General features: G+C 39.9%; 1 protein-coding gene across 2 annotated transcripts in view; it reads right to left on the bottom strand.

Moving 5' to 3' along the window:
• The window catches only part of LYN (LYN proto-oncogene, Src family tyrosine kinase), an 87010-nt gene that overhangs the window by 14795 nt on the left and 51637 nt on the right, over positions 1-20578 (bottom strand). For both annotated transcript variants that reach the window (XM_063451383.1, XM_063451382.1), the window contains exons 3-9: positions 13516-13561; positions 13323-13422; positions 12297-12395; positions 12111-12214; positions 10122-10271; positions 5404-5556; positions 2521-2703 (exon numbers count right to left, since the gene is read on the bottom strand). In XM_063451383.1, the coding sequence (XP_063307453.1) occupies positions 2521-2703; positions 5404-5556; positions 10122-10271; positions 12111-12214; positions 12297-12395; positions 13323-13422; positions 13516-13561 (835 nt within the window). The remainder of the gene's footprint in view (positions 1-2520; positions 2704-5403; positions 5557-10121; positions 10272-12110; positions 12215-12296; positions 12396-13322; positions 13423-13515; positions 13562-20578) is intronic.

Genomic DNA, 20578 nt, shown 5'->3' on the forward strand with positions numbered 1-20578 from the left:
GGCCGGCCAGCCAGCCCACAGGCTGGCCAGCCAGCCCACAGGCTGGCCAGTAGCCAGCCAGCCAGCCCACAGGCCACCAGTTAGGCTTAAAGCCAGCAAACCCACAGCCTGCCAACCGCAGCCAGCAAGCCACAGCCTGCCAGCCAGCAAGCCACAGCCAGCAAGCCCACAGCCTGCCAGCCGCAGCCAGCAAGCCCACAGCCTGCCAGCCGCAGCCAGCAAGCCCACAGCCTGCCAGCCGCAGCCAGCAAGCCCACAGCCTGCCAGCCGCAGCCAGCAAGCCCACAGCCTGCCAGCCGCAGCCAGCAAGCCCACAGCCTGCCAGCCGCAGCCAGCAAGCCCACAGCCTGCCAGCCGCAGCCAGCAAGCCCACAGCCTGCCAGCCGCAGCCAGTAAGCCCACAGCCTTCCAGCAAGCCCACAGACTGCCAGCCAGTAACAGTAATTAAGGTAAGAGGAGCCAACTTGGCCTAGGTATCAGCGAGCTATGTTGTGTTGCTATATTGTGAATAGGAACCAGAGTGTTGGAGAGACCCCCCTCCAGGCCCCATTAGACTCCATTGTAGTCTCTAATGGGACCTGGAGGAAATTCTTTCTAACACACTCTCTAAAGGACACTGAGGTAGCCTCTGCTAGAATGCTCCCCCCCTCCATGGCCCATTAGCCCTCAATTGTAGTCTCTACTGGGGCCTGGAGGCGACTGTTTCCAGCAGGGACACTGAGATGGCCTCTGTTAGAAAGACCCCCTTCCAAGCCTATTAGACTCCATTGTAGTCTCTAATAGGGCCTGGAGGGTATTCTTTCTAACACACTCTCTAAAGGACACTGAGATAGCCTCTGCTAGAAAGACCCCCCTCCAAGGCCCATTAGCCCTCAATTGTAGTCTCTACTGGGGCCTTGAAGGGATTATTGCACTTTTGTTCCTTGTGTCTAAAGATTGTGTAGGGTGTGGCTGGAGGCGGTGCATGGAGGCGGGACATGGGTGGCGCTTGCTGCGGAGTATGGGTGGGGCCTGTAAGGGGGCCCTTGATTTATTTTGCCCGGGGGCCCTAAGGGTTCTCAGTCCGCCCCTGATTAGCCCTACTAACTTTAGATTTTGTATCCAGTTCTATTATTTTCTTAAGCATTCATATGCCTCCCCTTTAACCCCCTCCCCCCACATGGTTAATTAAAAATGTCCTACCTGATGCCTATGGGTGGAGAGAATGGGGAGGACTATTCCCTCCCTCCCCCCCATTATTTTACAGCTACTGCATGGCAAGTGGGGACATAGGGAGGATTACAACCTCCCTTAATGTTATTGACCTCCATAGACTTTTGTATTTATTTATTTATTTTTTAACTTTTTTAACGTGGTGGCTGGCTAGGAGGCGCTGGCCAGGTGCCAGATAGCTAAACCTTGCAGCACAGGTTTTTTTAAATCTATTTGCTAGTGCTGCCAGCAGGCAAATATACTTAGGATTTATTTTTAAATCCAGCCCCATCTTGACTTGTTGTATTGGTATCTAAATGTATGTTGTGTTTGATACACAGACATACAGATACACACATTGACATACACTTTGTGTCAGTGTGTGCATCTGTATGTGTATCTATATGTACGTTTATCTGTGTGTCTATCTGTATGTCTGTCAGTGTGTGTATCTGTATGTCTAGGTGTGTGTGTCAGTGTGTGTGTGTATCTGTATGTTGGTTTGTGTCAGTATGTGTATCTGTGTGTCAGTGTGTGTATCTGTATGTTTGTGCATCTGTGTGTGCATCTGTATGTCTGTATCGGTGTGTGTGTGTGTGTGTGTGTGTATCTTTCAGTATGTGTATCTGCATGTCTGTCAGTGTGTTTCTGTATGTCTATGTTTCTGGTTATGTATCAGTGTGTATCTGTGTGTGTCAGTGTGTGTATCTGTATGTCTGTGTATGTGTATGTATATGTATGTAGGTCTTTGCATTTGTGTCAGTGTGTGTATGTGTGTATCTGTATGTGTTAGTGTGTGTGTCTATATAACTGTGTATGTGTGTATACCAGTGTGTGTATCTGTATGTGTGTCAGTGTGTGTGTATCTGTATGTATTTGTATCTGTATGTCTTTGTATCTGTATGTATGTCAGTGTGTGTATCTGTATGTCTGTACCTGTATGTGTGTCAGTGTGTGTATCAGTGTGTCTGTGTATCTGCATGTGTCAGTGTGTGTCTGCATGTATGGCAGTTTGTATCTTTGTACCTGAAAATCTGTATGTGTGTCAGTGTGTGTACCTATGTGCCTTTATCTGTATGTGTGTTAGTGTGTGGGGCAGAGGAAGAGCAGAAAGCCTGAGGCCGAGGAGAAGCAGAGAGAAGAGAAAAAGGGGATATAGGGCAGAGAGAAATTTATCCATTTGAAATAACAGCAACTATATGAATTACAAACATGTCACTAATAAGAGGGGTACAATTTATGGAAATTGGCTGCCAAGGGATACTTAAGTGAAAAAAGGTTGGGTACCACTGCTCTAGAAGAAACATGGAATGAATATAAAGAACTCACCCTTGGCCATGAATTCTGTGATGATGTAAATAGGTTCCTCCTTTGAGACCACAGCATAAAGTCGCACCAGTTTGTCATGCTGAAGAGTCTTCATGAGGTTGGCCTCTTGCATGAATGCCTGGACAGACATGGTCCCCGGCTTCAGAGTTTTCACAGCAATCTTTGTATTATTATTATAGAAACCTAAAATGCAAGTCAGCACAATGAATACACCCGTTACTTTTTCTAAAAATGGCTCTGTGTGGTTTTGATAAGATTGATAGTTTGTATCACACACTATTGTTTGTATCACACGCACTAAAAATGAGTAAATACGGACATTAAAGAGGAACAGTCACTTCTCTGGAATTTACACCATCGAATATCACCTATAACTTGCATTAACCTGGTTTTCATGAGATATTCAGTTTCCTTCTAACTTTACATGAAAGAATGGGCAAATCACATCACAATCCAGTTGAGACGAGGCAAATGAAGAACAGGAGTAGAAACATTGCTTAATTTCTACACTTCTCTGGATGTGCTCCCTGTGCTGCTTTCCAGGTGCAAATGCCAGAGCTTGTAAAATGATTGACAGGGAGACAAAATGGAGGTGCCTAGTTCCATGGTAAAGAGGTAGATTTATACATTTACTTTTATTTTTCACATCTCACACTATAGAGATATGTAAACATAATGCTAAAAATCCAGGGAGGTGGCAGTTCCCCTTTAAATATGACACTACAGTATATTCAACACAGTGTGGTACACATGTATTTTCTTTATTTGCTGAATATATTTAATTAGTCATATGGTAGATATGGATTTTTCAATCATGCGGTTAGCCATGGAAATGGACAACTGAATTTCACCTATGTAATTGCCTTAGGGAACTCCATTCACCCATTTGGGGTAAAAGCCAATCAGGCCCTTCTTGGAGTTTGGGGTATCCTGTGAAGTTCTTTCAAATAATCTCTCTTGTAATGTTGGTTCTAGCACTATTTAGAATGCAGAGAAACCATCATCAATAGGTCCCATCGTGTTTCATTGATCACACAGTAGGCCTCCCTTTCTTTACAATGGAAAAAAGAGGTGGGAAGTGTCCGGGAGAAAATAAATAAAATAAAAAATTAAATCCGTGCCCATTTTAGATTGCATCTGTCATGCATACATTTCTCTGGGTGTATATTTACAAAGAACTGCAGTGCCACCACCCAGGATTTGTAATAATATATTTACTTATCCCTATATTTAACAAATATAGCTTTTTTGGTGTTAAAAATACAATTACATGTAGGTGTCTCCATCTTAGCCTCCTGTCAATCATTGCTATAAGCTCTGTCCTCAGCAGTTGATGGCACAGAGAAAGGATTTAGAGAACGGGAGAAATGAAGCAATCTTTCTCACCCCCCTCTCCATTTGCAATGTTTGCCCTGGCTTTGCTTTGTCTGAACTGGTTTACAACATCATTTGCTAAATCTTGTACATAAATTTACAATAAAATGAAGCCTATCGTGAAAGAAAGTGATAAGTGATTTACTGACCATTTGAGCTGATTAACACATGTACAACAGAGTTTCAAATTAAAGCATTCTCTGTCTGTGAACAATGGTCCTGTGTGGAAAATTACACTCATATATGTAACATGCAACACCATCATATCAATAAGAGGAAACAGCTTGAAGCATATGGTTTACACTATTGCAAAAACTAACACTGTCATTTCCTGTCCTCTGAATGCATGTCACACAGGAGGTGCCCTTGCTGGCCATTAATCTTTATTTAGCTGCATTTGTAGGCCAATCGAACAAAATACAAACATATAAGAAGCAAACATAACTATTAATGTATATGTATTTATTTTTGTTCTCAAAAGTTTTGTTTCTCCAATTAATCAAGTTCCTTCCATGATTATTATTATGATGATATTTATGATCTGTTACATATAAATTCTGTTATATAAGATAATGATTAATAAGCTTTATGAGTCGTTAGACACACAATGAAAACTGAGCATTGATAATGCAAAGATCTGTATTACAAAAAGCACTAGTGAACAGAACTGCAAATATGAATCGATGAACTAAATCAGAGTAACCTCTTCTCTCTGACCTGACTTTTCACAGGCTCTCCAATCTCACGCAACAAACAATCTTTTTACGACATTGTATGCTCTGCTATTACCTTACATTTAACAAACTATACTATTCATCTTCTCACCTGCACCACTCCGTAACCACTACCCAATTGGTGACTTTGCTAAACTATCAAAAAAGCAAGCATAAGTCTTTTTTTTGTCATTTTAACATAGCCCTCGCTTTAAGGCCATAAGAACATGGTCATAGCTCATGGGGTAGTGACTCCCAACATTACAAAATGCATTCTATTAAATTAAACATAATTACAGAGTACCTTTTTGAAAACAATATTTTTAGGGGACATTAATTATAATAGATTGGCTTTAGAAAAAAAAAAATTCAACTAATACAACTTGTTTGATAAAAGTTTTACAACCAGCCCTGTGCTAATAGATATGTGGAAATAATTTAAATATTTTTAGTATATCTCCATAAACTCTACTTCCCCAAACTGCATATGGGGCAAGCACATATATATATATAAAAAAAAAAAAAAAAACCATTGCTTCACACTATAGAAGTCCAAGGATGAGTACATTTACAGCTTTAGTTAAAGAATAACCCCTTAGCAGAAGTCGTTTTCGTTGATTGAGGAAAGAAAATTACAGGAAACATTTTAATGACATTCAAAGCAGATTACCTACAGATTACCAAACAAGTAATGGTTTTGTGAAAATCTGATTGATACTAGTATTTTCAAGAATGTATTGCTTTTGAACAAAAGGTGCACATCATTCAGACATGTAAAACTGGTTCATTAACTCACCCATCCAGACTTCACCAAACTGACCAGCTCCCAGCTTTTTGACCATCTTTATAGAATCCCTTGGTATTTCCCAAGCGTCTTTATCCCATGGTTTTTGTGGTTTAGGGCTGTAACACGGTTTTTCAAGTTTCCGACAGAGTCCATCAGCTTGTTCTAAAATTGCAAACAGAATGAACATTTAACAAACAGCACTGCAACTCAATACAGACATTTTGAGTTTAAATCGGTTTCTGTCAAACACAACGTTTTTTTGTAAATTAGTTGGCCACATTCAGTGAGAGGGAGATTTCACATTTCCAGCAGACTATTTGCAAAATGAGTTACTGAGGAAGGGGTTGTATTGTTCATAGGTAATAACATTAACAACACATTATATAAAATCACTGGATTTACTTTGAAAATACAGACAAAAATAATAGATAAAAACTGTGTGATTTGTGATGTATCATAATGAAAGAATCATAATAGTCGCACTCAAAAATATATATATATAGTTAATTCAGGAAGTATTCAGATGCCATAGTTTTATGACATTTTCTAATGTTGCAGCCTTATGCTACAACAGTTTAAATTAATATAATTTTTTTACATCAGTTCTATATTTGGATTGAGCCCACCTGTGGCAAATTCAACTGATTGAACAGCATTTGAAAAGCCACACACCTGTCTATATGAGGTTTCAAAGCTGTAAGTGCATATCAGAGCAAAACCCAAGCCATAGGAACTGCCTGCAGAGCTCAGATACAGGATTGTGTTGAGGCACAGATCAGGGGAAGGCTACAGAAATTTTGCTGCATTAAAGGTTTTCAAGAGCCTCGTGCATAATTCTGAAAGTAAACAAGTTTGGAATAACCAGGACCTTTCCTAGAGTAGGCCACCCAGCCACACTGAGCAATAGGGGGAGAAGGGCCTTGATATGAGAGGAGACCAAGAACCTGATGGTCAATTTGGATGAGTCCCAGAAATCATGTGTAGAGAATGGAGAAACAGGACAACCATCACTGCAACACTCCACCAATCTGGTCTTTATGCCAGACTAACCAGAGGGAAACCTCTCCTCCTGAGAGACACACAAAAGCCCACTTGGAAAAAAAAAAAACACACCTAAAGAACTCTCAGACAATTACGATTCTCTAGTCTAATTAAATTAAGTTTGAGCTGCTTGGCCTCAATTTAAAGCGTTGTGTCAGGAGGAAACCCGGCGGCACCCATCACCTGCGTAAAGCCATCCGAATGGTGAATCCTGGTGTTGGTAGCATCCTGCCTTGGAGGTGGTTTTCAATGGTTAGTGACTGTGAGACTGGTCAGGGTTGGGTAAAGCTGAACATGGCAAAATACAGAAATATCCCTAATGAAAATTTGTTCTAGAGGACTCGGGATCTCAAACTGGGCCAAAGGTTCACCTTCCAACAGAACAGGCCAAGACAACACAAAAGTGGCTTAGGGATAACTCTATGAATGTCCTTGACTTGACACCAACCAAACATCTCTGAAAAGACCTGAAAATGGATGTCCACCAACAGTCACCATTCATTATTATTATTATTTATAAAGCACCAGCAAATTCCGTAGAGCTGTACATAACAGTGAGCCATGTATAAATTATAAAACAATGTAACCGGCAATTGCTAAACTGCTAATTAATGAATCCTTGGTGTCTGGATACTTACCCAAACTTTGGAAGACTGCAAGAGTAGTGCCTATCCATAAAAGTGGTGACACTACCTTGGTTTCTAACTATCGCCCTATATCATTGCTCCCAGTATTGTCAAAAATCTTAGAAAAATGTGTCCATACGCAACTATGTGAGTATTACCAACAATCAAACTATCTGACCCCTGATCAATCGGGCTTTCGCCAGAATCACTCCACTACAACTGCCCTCTTAAAAGTTTGCAATGACATCCAAACTGGCATGGAACAAGGAGACCTAACTGGAGCTATTTTCCTTGATTTTGCTAAGGCCTTTGACACAGTAGACCACGACATTCTACTGCACAAACTCAAAAACTCAGGTATTGGTGATCATTCGCTAAACTGGTTTCGATCGTATGTATCGGAACGCTCGCAATATGTGTCCATTTCTGACAGCGACTCCCTCCCTCTCCCAGTCACGTGTGGTGTTCCCCAAGGTTCCATTCTCGGCCCCCTACTATTTTCATTATTTATAAATGATCTGCCTAATGTCTGCAAATCCTCAAATGTACACATGTACGCAGATGACACGGTAATCTATGCGAGCAATTCCGATCTACCGCAGCTTGAGGCTGTGCTCCAAGACCAGTTTACAGAGGTTGAAAAGTGGATCGCAAAAAACAAACTCTTCCTAAACACTGACAAAACTGTCACAATGATCTTTGGAACAGTACCTAAATTACACAAATTACACAATTCTCACCTATCCATCAAAACAATTTCAAATGGCACACTGACCGCAGTCCACTCTTTCAAATACTTGGGTATGATGTTAGACCCCAATCTATCTTTTGGCCTGCACATAGAAAAGCTTGCATCTAAACTTTATCCAAAACTAGGTGCCCTGTACAGAAACAAATCCTGCCTAAGCCCTTCAGTAAAGGAAAAGATTGTACAGCAAATGCTGATGCCAATCATTGATTATGGGGATGTAGTATATGCATCTGCATCACAATCCCACATTAATAAACTCAACACATTGTATAACTCGTTCTGCCGATTTGTGCTACAATGTAATTACAGGACCCACCATTGTGACATGCTAAAAGAACTAAACTGGCTGTCGCTGGAATCCAGACGCACCCTTCATCTTTCTAGCCTTGTGTTTAAGAGCTTTTCTGGGAAACTCCCACCCTACCTGAACGCAATGCTTTCCCCGGCTGTTCCCACTTCCTACAACCTCCGATCCAGTACCAACACTTTACTTAGTCTACCTCAATATAAAAAGAAAGCAGCCCGATCCTCCTTCTCCTACAGAGCACCGCATTTGTGGAACGACCTCCCGCACAAATTAAAATCTTCCCTAAGTTTAAAGTCCTTTAAGAGATCCTTCTCTACATACCTCAAAACAGAATGTACCTGTCATGGTTGATTATATATTTCCTACCTGTTCTATGTTAAATGTTGTATATATTGTATATTAATTTTGTATTTTATTGTACACTAACTGTAACAATGCAATGATTTGTGGACCCAGGACATACTTGAAAACGAGAGAAATCTCAATGTATCTTTCCTGGTAAAATATTTTATAAATAAATAAATAAATCTCTGAGTTCTGGAGATATTTATATAAAACACTGTTCACTGTTAAGACAAATACCGGTATATACATTTATAGTACACATACACATTTGTAGCACACACACACACAAAGATACGATTAATATGTAATTAAAGCTATAATATGCTCTGGTATATGTTTACCTCTGATGCCTACCAACAGAAGGTAAAGGCCTTGGTCGCCCCGCTCTCGCCGTGTCCTGGTTCCGACGCCTCACCTCTTCCTCACTTCTCTCTCCCTGTACTTTCTATTCCTCTTTTTCCTCGACCACCCTTGATTCTCGGTTTACGGGTTTAGGGGGTAGGTCTTCCTTTTTATCGTAGGTTTTAGTATCTTTAATTCCTCATTTTGCCTATCTAGCCAACATTTCCTCAGGAGCGATCGGTGCGATAGGGGAGGGGGGAGACCTGGTGTTCTCCGGATACCTTTTCCTGACAGGTCCCCTATAGGACATATTGTACATGCCCGGGATTTACAAACTATCTTCAATTAGAGTCAGTTGACTGAGGTGACCTGTGCGGGGACGCCTGGAGTGGTTCTACATTTGCTAGGAGTTAGCTTCCTGTATTACCACCATGGGCTATCGCTAACCCGACACGTGACCCTAGGTTCCTGTTCCTCTTGTCGACTCGAACACGGAAGACGAAAACCAAAACGTATAACAATATACCAATCCCCTGACGGGGGGCAGGTGCCATGGAATCTAGGGAAGGGCGTGCCTCGGAGACAGATGTCGATTAAGATTTTTTTTAGGATTGCTCTCTTACACTAAGGCTTCTGTTCAGGCCACACAGTCGTACTGTTCTTGTTTTGACACTTTAGGGCAACAGTGAGGAATCTAAATACTGATGCTGTATAAAAATATAAAACCCTCGATGGGGGGCAAGTTGTATAGAATTCCAAGGTGGCTTGTACTTATGTGCTGTATTTGCATTTTTCGTTCACAAAACTGTTCGAGTGTATTTTGGCTTCTGCGCAAGCCTTTACGTTGTATGATTCTTGCCTTAACTATCGTGTGCAAAAATAAAGAATTTAAAAAAAAAAAAAGAAGGTAAAGGCCTGTTTTTGTGCATTCTGTAAAGTCAAAGGCCAAATATTTGGACATCATGCCCATTTATACCTGTTTAACTGGTATAGAGTTACAACAGAGTGCCGCTTCAGGCAAAGGATTACACATTTCATTAATCTTACCATAAAAAACACTTTACTTTGCAACAGGAAAATGTTCCTTTCTTCAAGTCAAAATGGGTGTCCATAGTACAGGTCTATTAATGTATTTGTATGAAGTTATTATAAAATTAGAGCATTGAAATAGTTTATACAATTGCTACCCAACTTTAGCCCTGAAGAGAAGCACAGGTATGTTTTTACCCAAACAAAACATTAACATTTTGCAATAAAGGTATAACAATAAAGCTTGAAAACTCTTTCCCATCTAAGGAACAGGGGTAAAACTCACTCTGGTAATGTTTGATCATGTCACTGATTGAAGGGAATGTAATCCTAGGAGAAATATAATATCCTCCATTGTCTAACGTTCTGATTTTGTAGTGTTTAATGACATCACCAGTTTGATTGTCAAAGTCTCGAATCGACAATGAATAGCTTCCTGTTGAAGAAAAGAGAACAAGACAACTAAAGTAGATGTAAATTAAAACTAAATAATATGAATAATAGTGCAATAATTCAAAAAAATTAGTTACCATAAAATGGTGATTGCAAATCTCAAGGCTTTTAGGTTTCTGAAGTATCAACATTCTGTTTTATTGAAATTGTATTTAATATAAAATAGTTTTGTCTGAAATTCATATTAACAGTAACTAGAGGTGGACTTAACCACGCACGCAATTTAAACATTGCAGTTTCTCAAAAACAGCAATGTTTTACATTACAGGGTTAAGAGGACAGGAACACTGCACCAAGACCACTTCATCTGCCGATCGTGTTCCTTTAAGAAAAAAAACCTTTTTCTTAATTTTGCGGTTTCAGTTTCTTAGTGGATAAGTCCCTAACTTGCTATCCTTATGAAGATGAATGGTTTCAAAATAATTGGTTAGTTTTGGTTTCTGTTTTAAAGAATTCTGAAATTTGGACACTTCCAAATTGCTGAATTCAAAGGTAAATCGATTCTGAACTAAACGAATTGCATATGTCTAGAGAACTCTGCGTAAAAAGCTTCTCCTGGAAGATCACTTAAAACAATCTTTATATACCCACTCAGGGAGTTCAAATCCCCAATTTCACCTTTTCAATGCAGGTTGTTGAGCAGAACAGAGCAGAAACAGAACACAGTAAAACAAAGTCTGCATGTTTTGCATACCAGACACTTTGTCAAGAAGAATGTGACTGTGTTTTTGATGAAGTCTTCAAAGACCAGTTAGCAACTGAGGCAAGAAATATCAATGGTTCTTAAAGGATTACTCCAGCTACCATGACATTTAGAAGTGGTCATGGTGGTTTGAATCTGAATGTGCAGAGTTTCTGCTTGAAACACTGTACATACAGAGAGATATTTGCACTTTTATGTCATGGGCTAGTTACACTCGTTAACTTAGGCAGCCTTGAACTTGGTTTAATGCCACCTAATGTCAAATCTGTGCAAAAATGAAGTCTACATGCTGGCAACAGACATTATCAGCTTCAACACTTACAAGAAGGGTAAGCTCCATTGATCCCTTCCCTGCCTCCCTGCATTTTCTAAATTTGGCCTTTTAAAACAATATTTAAAACCTGACCCTTATTTGCCTCCCAATTCCCTCTCCCCTCCCCGGCCCTCCCCAGGGTGCACACTTGCAAGACACGCATTTGATTGGACAGTGGAGTAAAACGGCGTGATGACAGATGGGGTGAGGACACGAATGAATAGAACCTTTCCGGATCCTAAATCAAGGTAACTTTTAACTTAGACTGTTTTATCATAAAAAAGGGGGTGGACGTAGTTAATAGTGTTCAATAGGGCATTGTAAAGTATAAAAACCTAATTGTGAACAAGAGTTATAGTAGCCCTTTAAGGAATTATTGAATTACATATAACTCTGTTCTGCGGTCTGTAGTAAATGCTAGTTTGATAAAAATGTCTTCTTCATGTTCCCAATTATCAAATCTTGACTAACCAAATCGAAACGGCATCGGTATGAAGTATGAGCATAGCGAAAATACCCAACATTCCCAGCTTGGTGATGGTGAGGAATGCTGCAGTGTTAGTATCTGGATATACTTCTATAGGATTGTCATTTTACTAATGGCATTTCTTTGAATATTTGCTGTAAGAACGGAATTGCAGTATCCCTCAAGATCACCAACATTGGAGTGACAGATATTTTCTTTAGCCATTTTTCTACAAAGCTTTCAGCTAATATCGCAAGGGCTTTCAAGATTGATTTCACATTTTGGAATATGTTAACCTGGAGGCTTTGGCCAGTAATTCCACGATATAATTTATTCTAACCTTGTACAGTTTCACTCTCTCTGATCAGAAAAACACCAGCACTGTTTCCAGGAGCCAACAGTTGCCTCTCTGCATCTTTTCTTGTGATATCTTTGAAAAACCATCTGAAATAGTAGACATTTAGTTTAGAGCTATATTTTGCAATGTTTCAGTTAATAAATATTTAAAATAAGTAATGATACATACTCTTCCGTTTCTAGCGTGTTTTGTCTGGCGACATAGTTACTTGGAATATATCCTTCCTTCTTTGTTACCTCGGATCTGGCTTTCCACCATTCTCCATGCCTGCCAAGAGATGTTGGGAGATTATTATATATTTTTTGCTTACACTCTCTGCTGGAATTAGAAGAGGCATATTACGCTACTGGTTTAACTGTATCTAAGTGGAAATTTAAAACGCGCACAATACAATGTTAACACAAATTCACATTACAAGTAACTAGAACTAGGAACACATGGACTTGTTCTTCAATTTTTTTCCTTTACTTGCCAGATTATTTATCATTTACTTTATTTTCCGTTATCATTGTGACATATATTGCATGGAGTAGATGCTCTGAACAAACAACCATAAAAAAAAATAAATGGAGCCAACCTTTTTAACCTTTTTTGCACCACTGAGTAAAACAATGGAAATCACCTATAACTTGTGTTAACCTTTTATATGTGATGCTCTGTTTTCCTTTAACCGATGGGCTTATTTCCACAATTGGCATTAAAAAGCAGCTATTAAGCTTTGGTGTAACCAACAGCTGGAATGTCATCGCACATTCAGGTTTGTCTCTCTGTGTCCACCCTCTGTTCACTTTTTCATTCTGTATTTCTTTACGTTGATATGCAAATCAAATAAATAAAGGAACTCCACCAATAGCGACCGACCACCAGTTAGATTTTACCATCAACATATGACACTATAAACTATGATAATGTTGCCATTGCAGCTCTACACTACGTTAGTTTTCCATAAATGTACTGAAATGTGGAATAAATATATATTTTTAATACAGTATTTATGAAGACTTTTCTGTCCTTAACTAGTACTTTTCATGATCCCTAAACTAGCAATAAACAGGATACACAATGAAAGCTCTGGGATGTAGCATGTATTTAACACTTTTTCGCTGTCCTAAAAACATAAAAAAACACTTGGATTGGCTCTGGCATATATTTACAATAAAACTCAAATCAACAAAATAAAATAATAAAACTTACTCTTCTAGAACTCTCAGTTTCTCCCCTTTCTTGAAGGATAGATCATCTTGATGGATTCCATTATATGGAAACAAAGCTATCACAAAATCCCCTTTGTCTTCTGTTAATGATATAAAATGAATGTGGTTTTGTGAATACTATTCAGATTAAGAAGCCGAATAATAGTTTATTTATTTATTAACAAAGAACATACCACTTATTTGTAGTCTCTCCCCTGGCAAAAGAGATCCAGCTTTCGACTGTGAAAAAAAAAAGAAAGGCACACAATTGGTCTTGTCACGATAGTACATTGTAGGACTGCGGTGTCCAAAATGTAGATCCCCAGAGGTTTTAGAACTACAACTGCTATGATGCTTTGCCACTCTAAAGCCTGGCAAAGTATCAAGGGAGTTGTAGTTCTGCAACATCTCAGATTCTATTTTTAGGTACCTCTTTCCTAGAGTGTATTGACACAGTACATTCTTCATAATACTTTGGACCTCACAGGTAGTAACGTTTCAACATGAGTCACTATTAAATACAATGCCAATAGTACGAATACCTCAGTAAGTTGTCAAAAAGGTCTTTAAAAAGTCCTGGATTCTAATTTAAATGTGATGGTTCAGAAGAAGCAGTCTAGGGTGTGAGTAGGGGCATTGACCGGTTCGAGTTATAAATAGGGTTTGAGCATAAAGGCAAACTTGATGACCCCTACTGTAACAGAGAGGCGGGGATGTGTCATGGCATAGCCATGCCTTTCGATGTTATGACCCCTCCAGTCTACCCATGAATGGAATCTCAGTGAAAACACGGGTGGAAGCATGTACATTCTTCACAGCCCGCTACGTAATACAATCTGGCCACACAACCTAACTAATAGTGCAGAAAAGTTACTCTCCCCAGCACCTTCTCCAACTATCATCAGAGGGGTACCAACCCTTCCTTAGTATTATACTAACGATCTTTCATGTTTGTGGACTGTCAACTCATTTGAGCAGGGTCCTCATCATCCTATTGTTTCTGTAACATTTTGTAATGGTCTCATTTATTGTTAAGTTTCCCACTTTATAATATTGTAAAGCGTTGCGGAATAAGTTGGCATTCTATAAATGCCAGTAATAATAATAATAATGTTTGTAGTAGGCAGCGAATCTGTGGCTAAAAAAAAAAAAAGTGCTTCAGCAAACTGTTGCCCAAGTTACAAAAAGCCAAGACATGTAGCAAAGTATGCTCTCAGTAGATACACTCCACTTCACAGAGGACACCAGAAATCCAAAATAAAGAAAACAAGATGAACAGAGAACTGTGTTCTAGTAAATGTCAGCGAAACCCTTTAGCTCACTAATCGCATGCAGAACATTAGAGTATATGAGGAAGTAAAAACAAAGAATGATTTTGCATACAGCATGCTCCATTGAGCATGAAAAGGAAATAATATTGCATAGACAAAAGTGGTTCTATGCTGAGGAAAATATCATTTCTCTTTCTGAGTTTGTTGCTGAGCAGAGGACATGTTCAGTGCACAGTTTTGAGAAAAGGCAGATGGCATCTGATCTAAAAAGTATTTTTTTCTGTTTGAATGACTATATGGTAAATACTTTAACTTGCATTTATTTAAAAGGAGTGTGCATGTGCACTGGATTAAAAGCAGAAGTTTCAATGGGTGCAGTCTACTTCCATGTGTCGTTGCTACTATGTCAGTACATGATTTCAGTGAGCATAGCATGGCGTACTACCATACCATAGCAGCTTCAGTACCTGCACCGCCAAGCTACAAGAGTGAGAAAGAAATGGGAGGAATGGCTAAATATGTGACACATTTCCCATGACTTAGTTCGACATTGTATGCCTGTGCTCGCTGCTGTGGCGCTACAGGACTTTGTTATGTAATATTAAGCACACAAAAATAAAGAATGATAAAAATGTGACACAATGGAGACAGTTTGTTTTATTGCTACAGATGTGGAAAGGCATAGCTGTGCATTGCATTCCCCAATCTTCTCCCTCTTAACAGTTTCCATACTCTCACTGTACTGCTGTGAGCGTGGGCATGTAATCAGAGGGCGGGTGGGCAGGGTTTAATGCCCCTCTGCCAGCCATAAGATTTATGCACTGCCAAGAAGGATGGCAAAGTAGCATTATCTAAATGCTTATCACTTTGCTCCCAACACCGGTTTTGCCTTGATAAAGTTTCCCCTAAATGAATAGAAGATGATCAGCAACTCAATCCCAGGCAAGGCCACAATCCACAGAGCTGCATCTCTGTCTACATGGACTCAATCATGGCAAAATCTGCCAACCAGAGAGTCCACAGTCTCCACCCCATCAGCACTTATGGACAGAAGGAAAGGATCAGGCTCAGTAGCACCGGTAAAGACTTAAATTAAGTAGGCATTAGCGGAGCCAAGGTGCAAAGTGTCTGTCTGCTATGGCAGTCTGGCCCAGTACCCATGCGGTTATATTTTTTTTTAACAATGTTGTGTGTTTATTTTGTGTTAATTCTCTAGTCTCTATTCCCCTTTCTTTTTCCTCTGTACCAGATCCACCGCTATACCTTCTGACAAGTCATCAAATTGACACAAGCCATTTATTAAAAGACGCAAGAGTGTATATAAACAGTGCAACCTCTGCAAGTGCCATACTTCCCAGGTTTCCTTCTCTATGATGGACAGATCTTCTTTGGACCAAAATGAACCTGTCCTTTCTTAAACAAATGTCACATCCTTCTCTTTATGCACATTGTCGGGTTTATTCACTAAAGTATGAATTGAAGTGATTTCAAAGTTACTTTTAAATATAACCTCTGAAAGACGGAGGATATTGTCAAAGTTCTGAAGCAAAACAAAACCTGGAATTTGCACTATATATCTGTTTAGCAATATTTTACTTCTTTCACATTAAGTCCGCCCACACTTATTATATATATTTTGTTCAGGAGAAACAGGGCTTTCATTTCACATCAAATATTTTTATATGAAACATAATTTTATATGAATAAAATCTAAAATAAAATGTGTGAGAAATTAAGAAATTGAATAAAGAAGCTCTGCATGGCGTTTTAATTGTGAAAGTCATAATACCGTTTGCTTTCACTGCAATAAAATAAACATATTTGTGTTCAGCGATGTCTTGTGAGTAAAACGGTACCCCCCATGTATAGGTTTTATGAGGTTTTGGAAAGTTACAGGGTCAAATATAGGGCTTGCAAATAACATTCTCGGGACTTTCTCCTTGCGTTGTCAGGCAGGTCCCCAAATATATAATTAATAAAATCATTGAAATATGTAAAAATCACACAAATACATAGGTGGAATTAATACATATAATTTCCTACTAAGTGTATTTTGATATTAATATATACCAAAGGTGGAGGTAGAGCACATCCTAACAGCCAAAGAAAAAAAAAGTCACCTGCGCTCTCTCCTTAATCCCTATGTATATTTAAACAAATGGAGGTCATTTAGTTACTCCAATGGCCACTGAAGGGAATGCCCGCCTGCCAGCGTCAAGGCAGACCCCCCTAGACAGGTCCTACTCTGACCCTTTACCTTGCTTCCTTGAGCCTCTGGCAAAAATATCTCTAATGAGACAGGAAGGGGTATTTTTTATATACACCCCTATATACTTGTTAACCCTTAATAGGGAACACATGGGATGGGCGGCTGCATTGTAACCTAGCTGTGTGACACAAAAAGTGAATACAAATACAAAAATAAAACTCCTGCACTCACTCCCATCACTCCTGGGCGGCAGCAACGACTACAGTATAATGTACAAACTGGAAGCGTTCTATAAGTCAGCTATGCTACTCTGGCCTTAAAGTTGAAATGCCCTTTGAATTCACCTTAATTCTAACTTTTGTGAATAACCCTGCTTGAGTGTTTTACAGGCTCCCACATAAATAAAACTCACTGCAAAATGAATTAATTGTAACAGTAGAGAAATTAATTTATATAAAAAAAATAGGTAACCATTGTTGTTCTAAGTCATGTTTTTACTGAAGTTCACCACTTTCACTCCATAAAACAAAATCAATGTGCTGCATGGTATTATATATAATTTTAAATAAAAAATAATAATTATTTTACAATTTTGCTTGATTCTTTAAAAGACTGACATTTGTAATCTTGTTTTTATTTATTTATTATATGTTTAACGCCGTAAGGCCTGTATTTGTGGGAAGAGTTAAGCGTTCCAATGTAAACGCTACTCCCCCCTTCCTACCTGCCGTACGCACGCTGTTCACCTGGCCTGCTCACCTCCCTCTCGTCAGCCGACCTCGTCTCTCCGCGACATCCGGAACTTCCGGTTCCCATCCGCCGCTCTTCCGGTCCCGGCGTCCTCTCCGTACGCCCGCCCCTCAGTTCATGCAAACGACTCGCAAACATACGAACGCCAGGTAATCGGCAAATAGCCACGGTCAGGCTATTTGCCGTTCGACAATTTTATCATCATTGTTGTTCGGTTTTCCCTCTTCTCGTTCACACGATCAAACAGTCGAACGCATGACACAAACAGGGTCTCTCGCCCCTCAGCCCATTCATTAACCTATCATTAACCACAACTTGGGTTTACCAAGCACGTTACGTTACCCCCTTATCAAGCCTCCGTCTAGGGTCAGAGAACTGGCTATCTAGGGTTAGGAGCTGGCCTTAGTGGTTCAACGTAGCTGGTCCCGCGAGGCCAACCCCCCAATCTCAACACGGAGATTTTCGCCCCTCGGGCCAAATCATAGTTAGAGCCTCGCATTCACCCACCTATCGGGTTTATAGTTAGGGCCTCACCTGACACGGCCACACGTTTTGGATCTTTTACTGTCACTGAGAGACCGACACCCCGCCATCACGCTAGTGGCTCGAGCCCCACGCCCGAATCATAGGTAGATCCTCTCACCAGCCGCTTGGCAACTAGCAGGGCCTCACTTGTCACGGGGTAGAGAGCTTTTCGCTTCGGCACTAGTTTGCCAGCCAGTTCTATATTACTTAACCGTATTGTTGTTATTTGAGTTCATTTTTGTTGTCATGTTCTTTTTCAGTATGTCCTAAGAAGGCAACATCGGACAAGGGACTGCAGCATTTACATAACTATTAGGGTTAACTGACCAAGAGAAACTCAGTCTCGTACCTCACCCAACTCACAACACTCAAGCATAATCCGCATTTCAGCATCCCCTTCCGGTCACTCGGCTATTGGGGCTCGACACAAGTTATCACCTAGAGCATTATTCGTCTGCTCTAAGATACATATAACAGAGTCGTGACATTCTTCCAAGACTCAGTGGAGCACGACATCCACAGGCATACTGATCAACTTGTAGTCTTTTCTACATTTTTTTGCCACCTTTTATTCAAACCTTCATACGCACACGATCACACTATACCGAACTGACATACACGTTCTGACAAGCCTTTTAAACCATACCCCATCTTAACATAAGATTTCAAAAGATAAATAATTGGTTTATCACTCTACAGTAACGTACGTCTACAGATGGGAATTCTGGGCAGTATCAGACTCCCTAAACAGCATTCGCACCACCCAACCAGGTCTTAAATCTATGTGCCTGAAACCGTACAAGGGTTCTGGAACCCTACAACTCCACGATCACAACTAATCAGACTGGCAAATCATGTCTCCTCAAGGAAGATTTAAGATGGTACAAACACTACATCGTGTCACGCCAACATTCAAACCAGACAATCAAGACACTTGACCTACTAATCATTCCCTAACTACTTCTAAATACGGTTCTACATTCATACTCCTGGCATTAGAGTAGGTTGGGACCATCAGCTCCTATTTAGCACATCCTTTCAATAAGCACGGCATCCAGTAGCAGTATGCCTGTACACATAATTAGAGTCACTAGTAGTCAGCTACATTATACAGGAACATTCCTAACTGATAAGAAGTAAGGCAAACGGATTTTATATGATAATTATAGTGCAATAAGTGTGTTTTCTTGCATTTCATTTTGCCCTCTTTTACAGGCCTACCCCCTACGTCGGTTCCGGCACACCACACCGACTTAATTCCAATCACAAGGTATTTCACTATACAATATTAACCGACCCCAAGTTTAAGGCCGTAAGGCCTGTATTTGTGGGAGGAGTTAAGCGTTCCTATATAAACGCTACTCCCCCCTTCCTACCTGCCGTACGCACGCTGTTCACCCCACCCACCTCTCCCTCTTATACAATTCATTCGGGGAGGCCCTCTTTTACAGGCCTACCCCCTACGTTGGTTCCGGCACACCACACCGACTTAATTCCAATCACAAGGTATTTCACTATACGATATTAACCGACCACAAATATATATATATAAAAAATACATTGTAGATCTCCAGTCCTACAGCTTCTTTCATAAATAAAAATAAATAAACACAAAACACGAGAGTACTTCCTCTATTACACGGAAAAAAAAAGGTTCCTCATTAATGCTGGGAAATTTAGCAAGCGTTTTCTAAAACAGAAGTTGCAGACCATATGTTTTTAGGATTTAAAGAACTTGCATGAAAAATTGCAACTTCTGCCCACTTGGCAGAAAATAGCGCCTATGGACTACAATAAGCGGTTTTTCGATTGTGCCATGTCTTCCTAAGTAGACATATCGGTCATATTACTGACAAGCGGTAATCTCCTTGGTTATTGCATGTTGCACACTCTTGTGTGGCTATGTGTACTTTCAGGCTCCCACGCTTCAATATACTTTAATTTCAATCCATGATCCAAGTACTAGCTCCAGATTCCAGATTGCTTTATTAGCAACATTTCAATATCGGTGCTATTTTGATGAGTTTGCTTGCCTTTTGCAGCAGTTGTAGTACCAGATTTGGCTCCTTCTTTCTTAGTCCCAAGTCAGCTTTCCAGATTTTTGCAGAATCAGCAATGCCATTGAAATCTGTGGTTTTGAGAATTCCAAAGGTTCCATCGGTGAGCTGCATTATACTTGATTGGCCTGTCTACATCTTGGGTCCTTGCTGGTGATCTCTATATCTGTACTAACAAAGTGCCTGATTTACAGTGATGTCCTTAAACATAAACATAAAATGCAACCTATGGATAAAGGTATCTTTAATTTTGCAAGTCATGCTGCTGGCTTCCTGTTGGTTGCATAATATAGCAATATCCAACACAAGTACCGGAACCTAACATGGGAAATTCCATGTACCTAATTCTGCATATCATTTTACAAGCTTATTGGAAATACAAATTGCTCCTTTGTTTGAATGCTTTTTTTTTTTTTTACCACTTACCACCAATGTGTCTATGGAC

Source organism: Pelobates fuscus, chromosome 4 (genome assembly GCF_036172605.1).
Source record: "Pelobates fuscus isolate aPelFus1 chromosome 4, aPelFus1.pri, whole genome shotgun sequence".
NCBI lineage: Eukaryota > Metazoa > Chordata > Amphibia > Anura > Pelobatidae > Pelobates > Pelobates fuscus.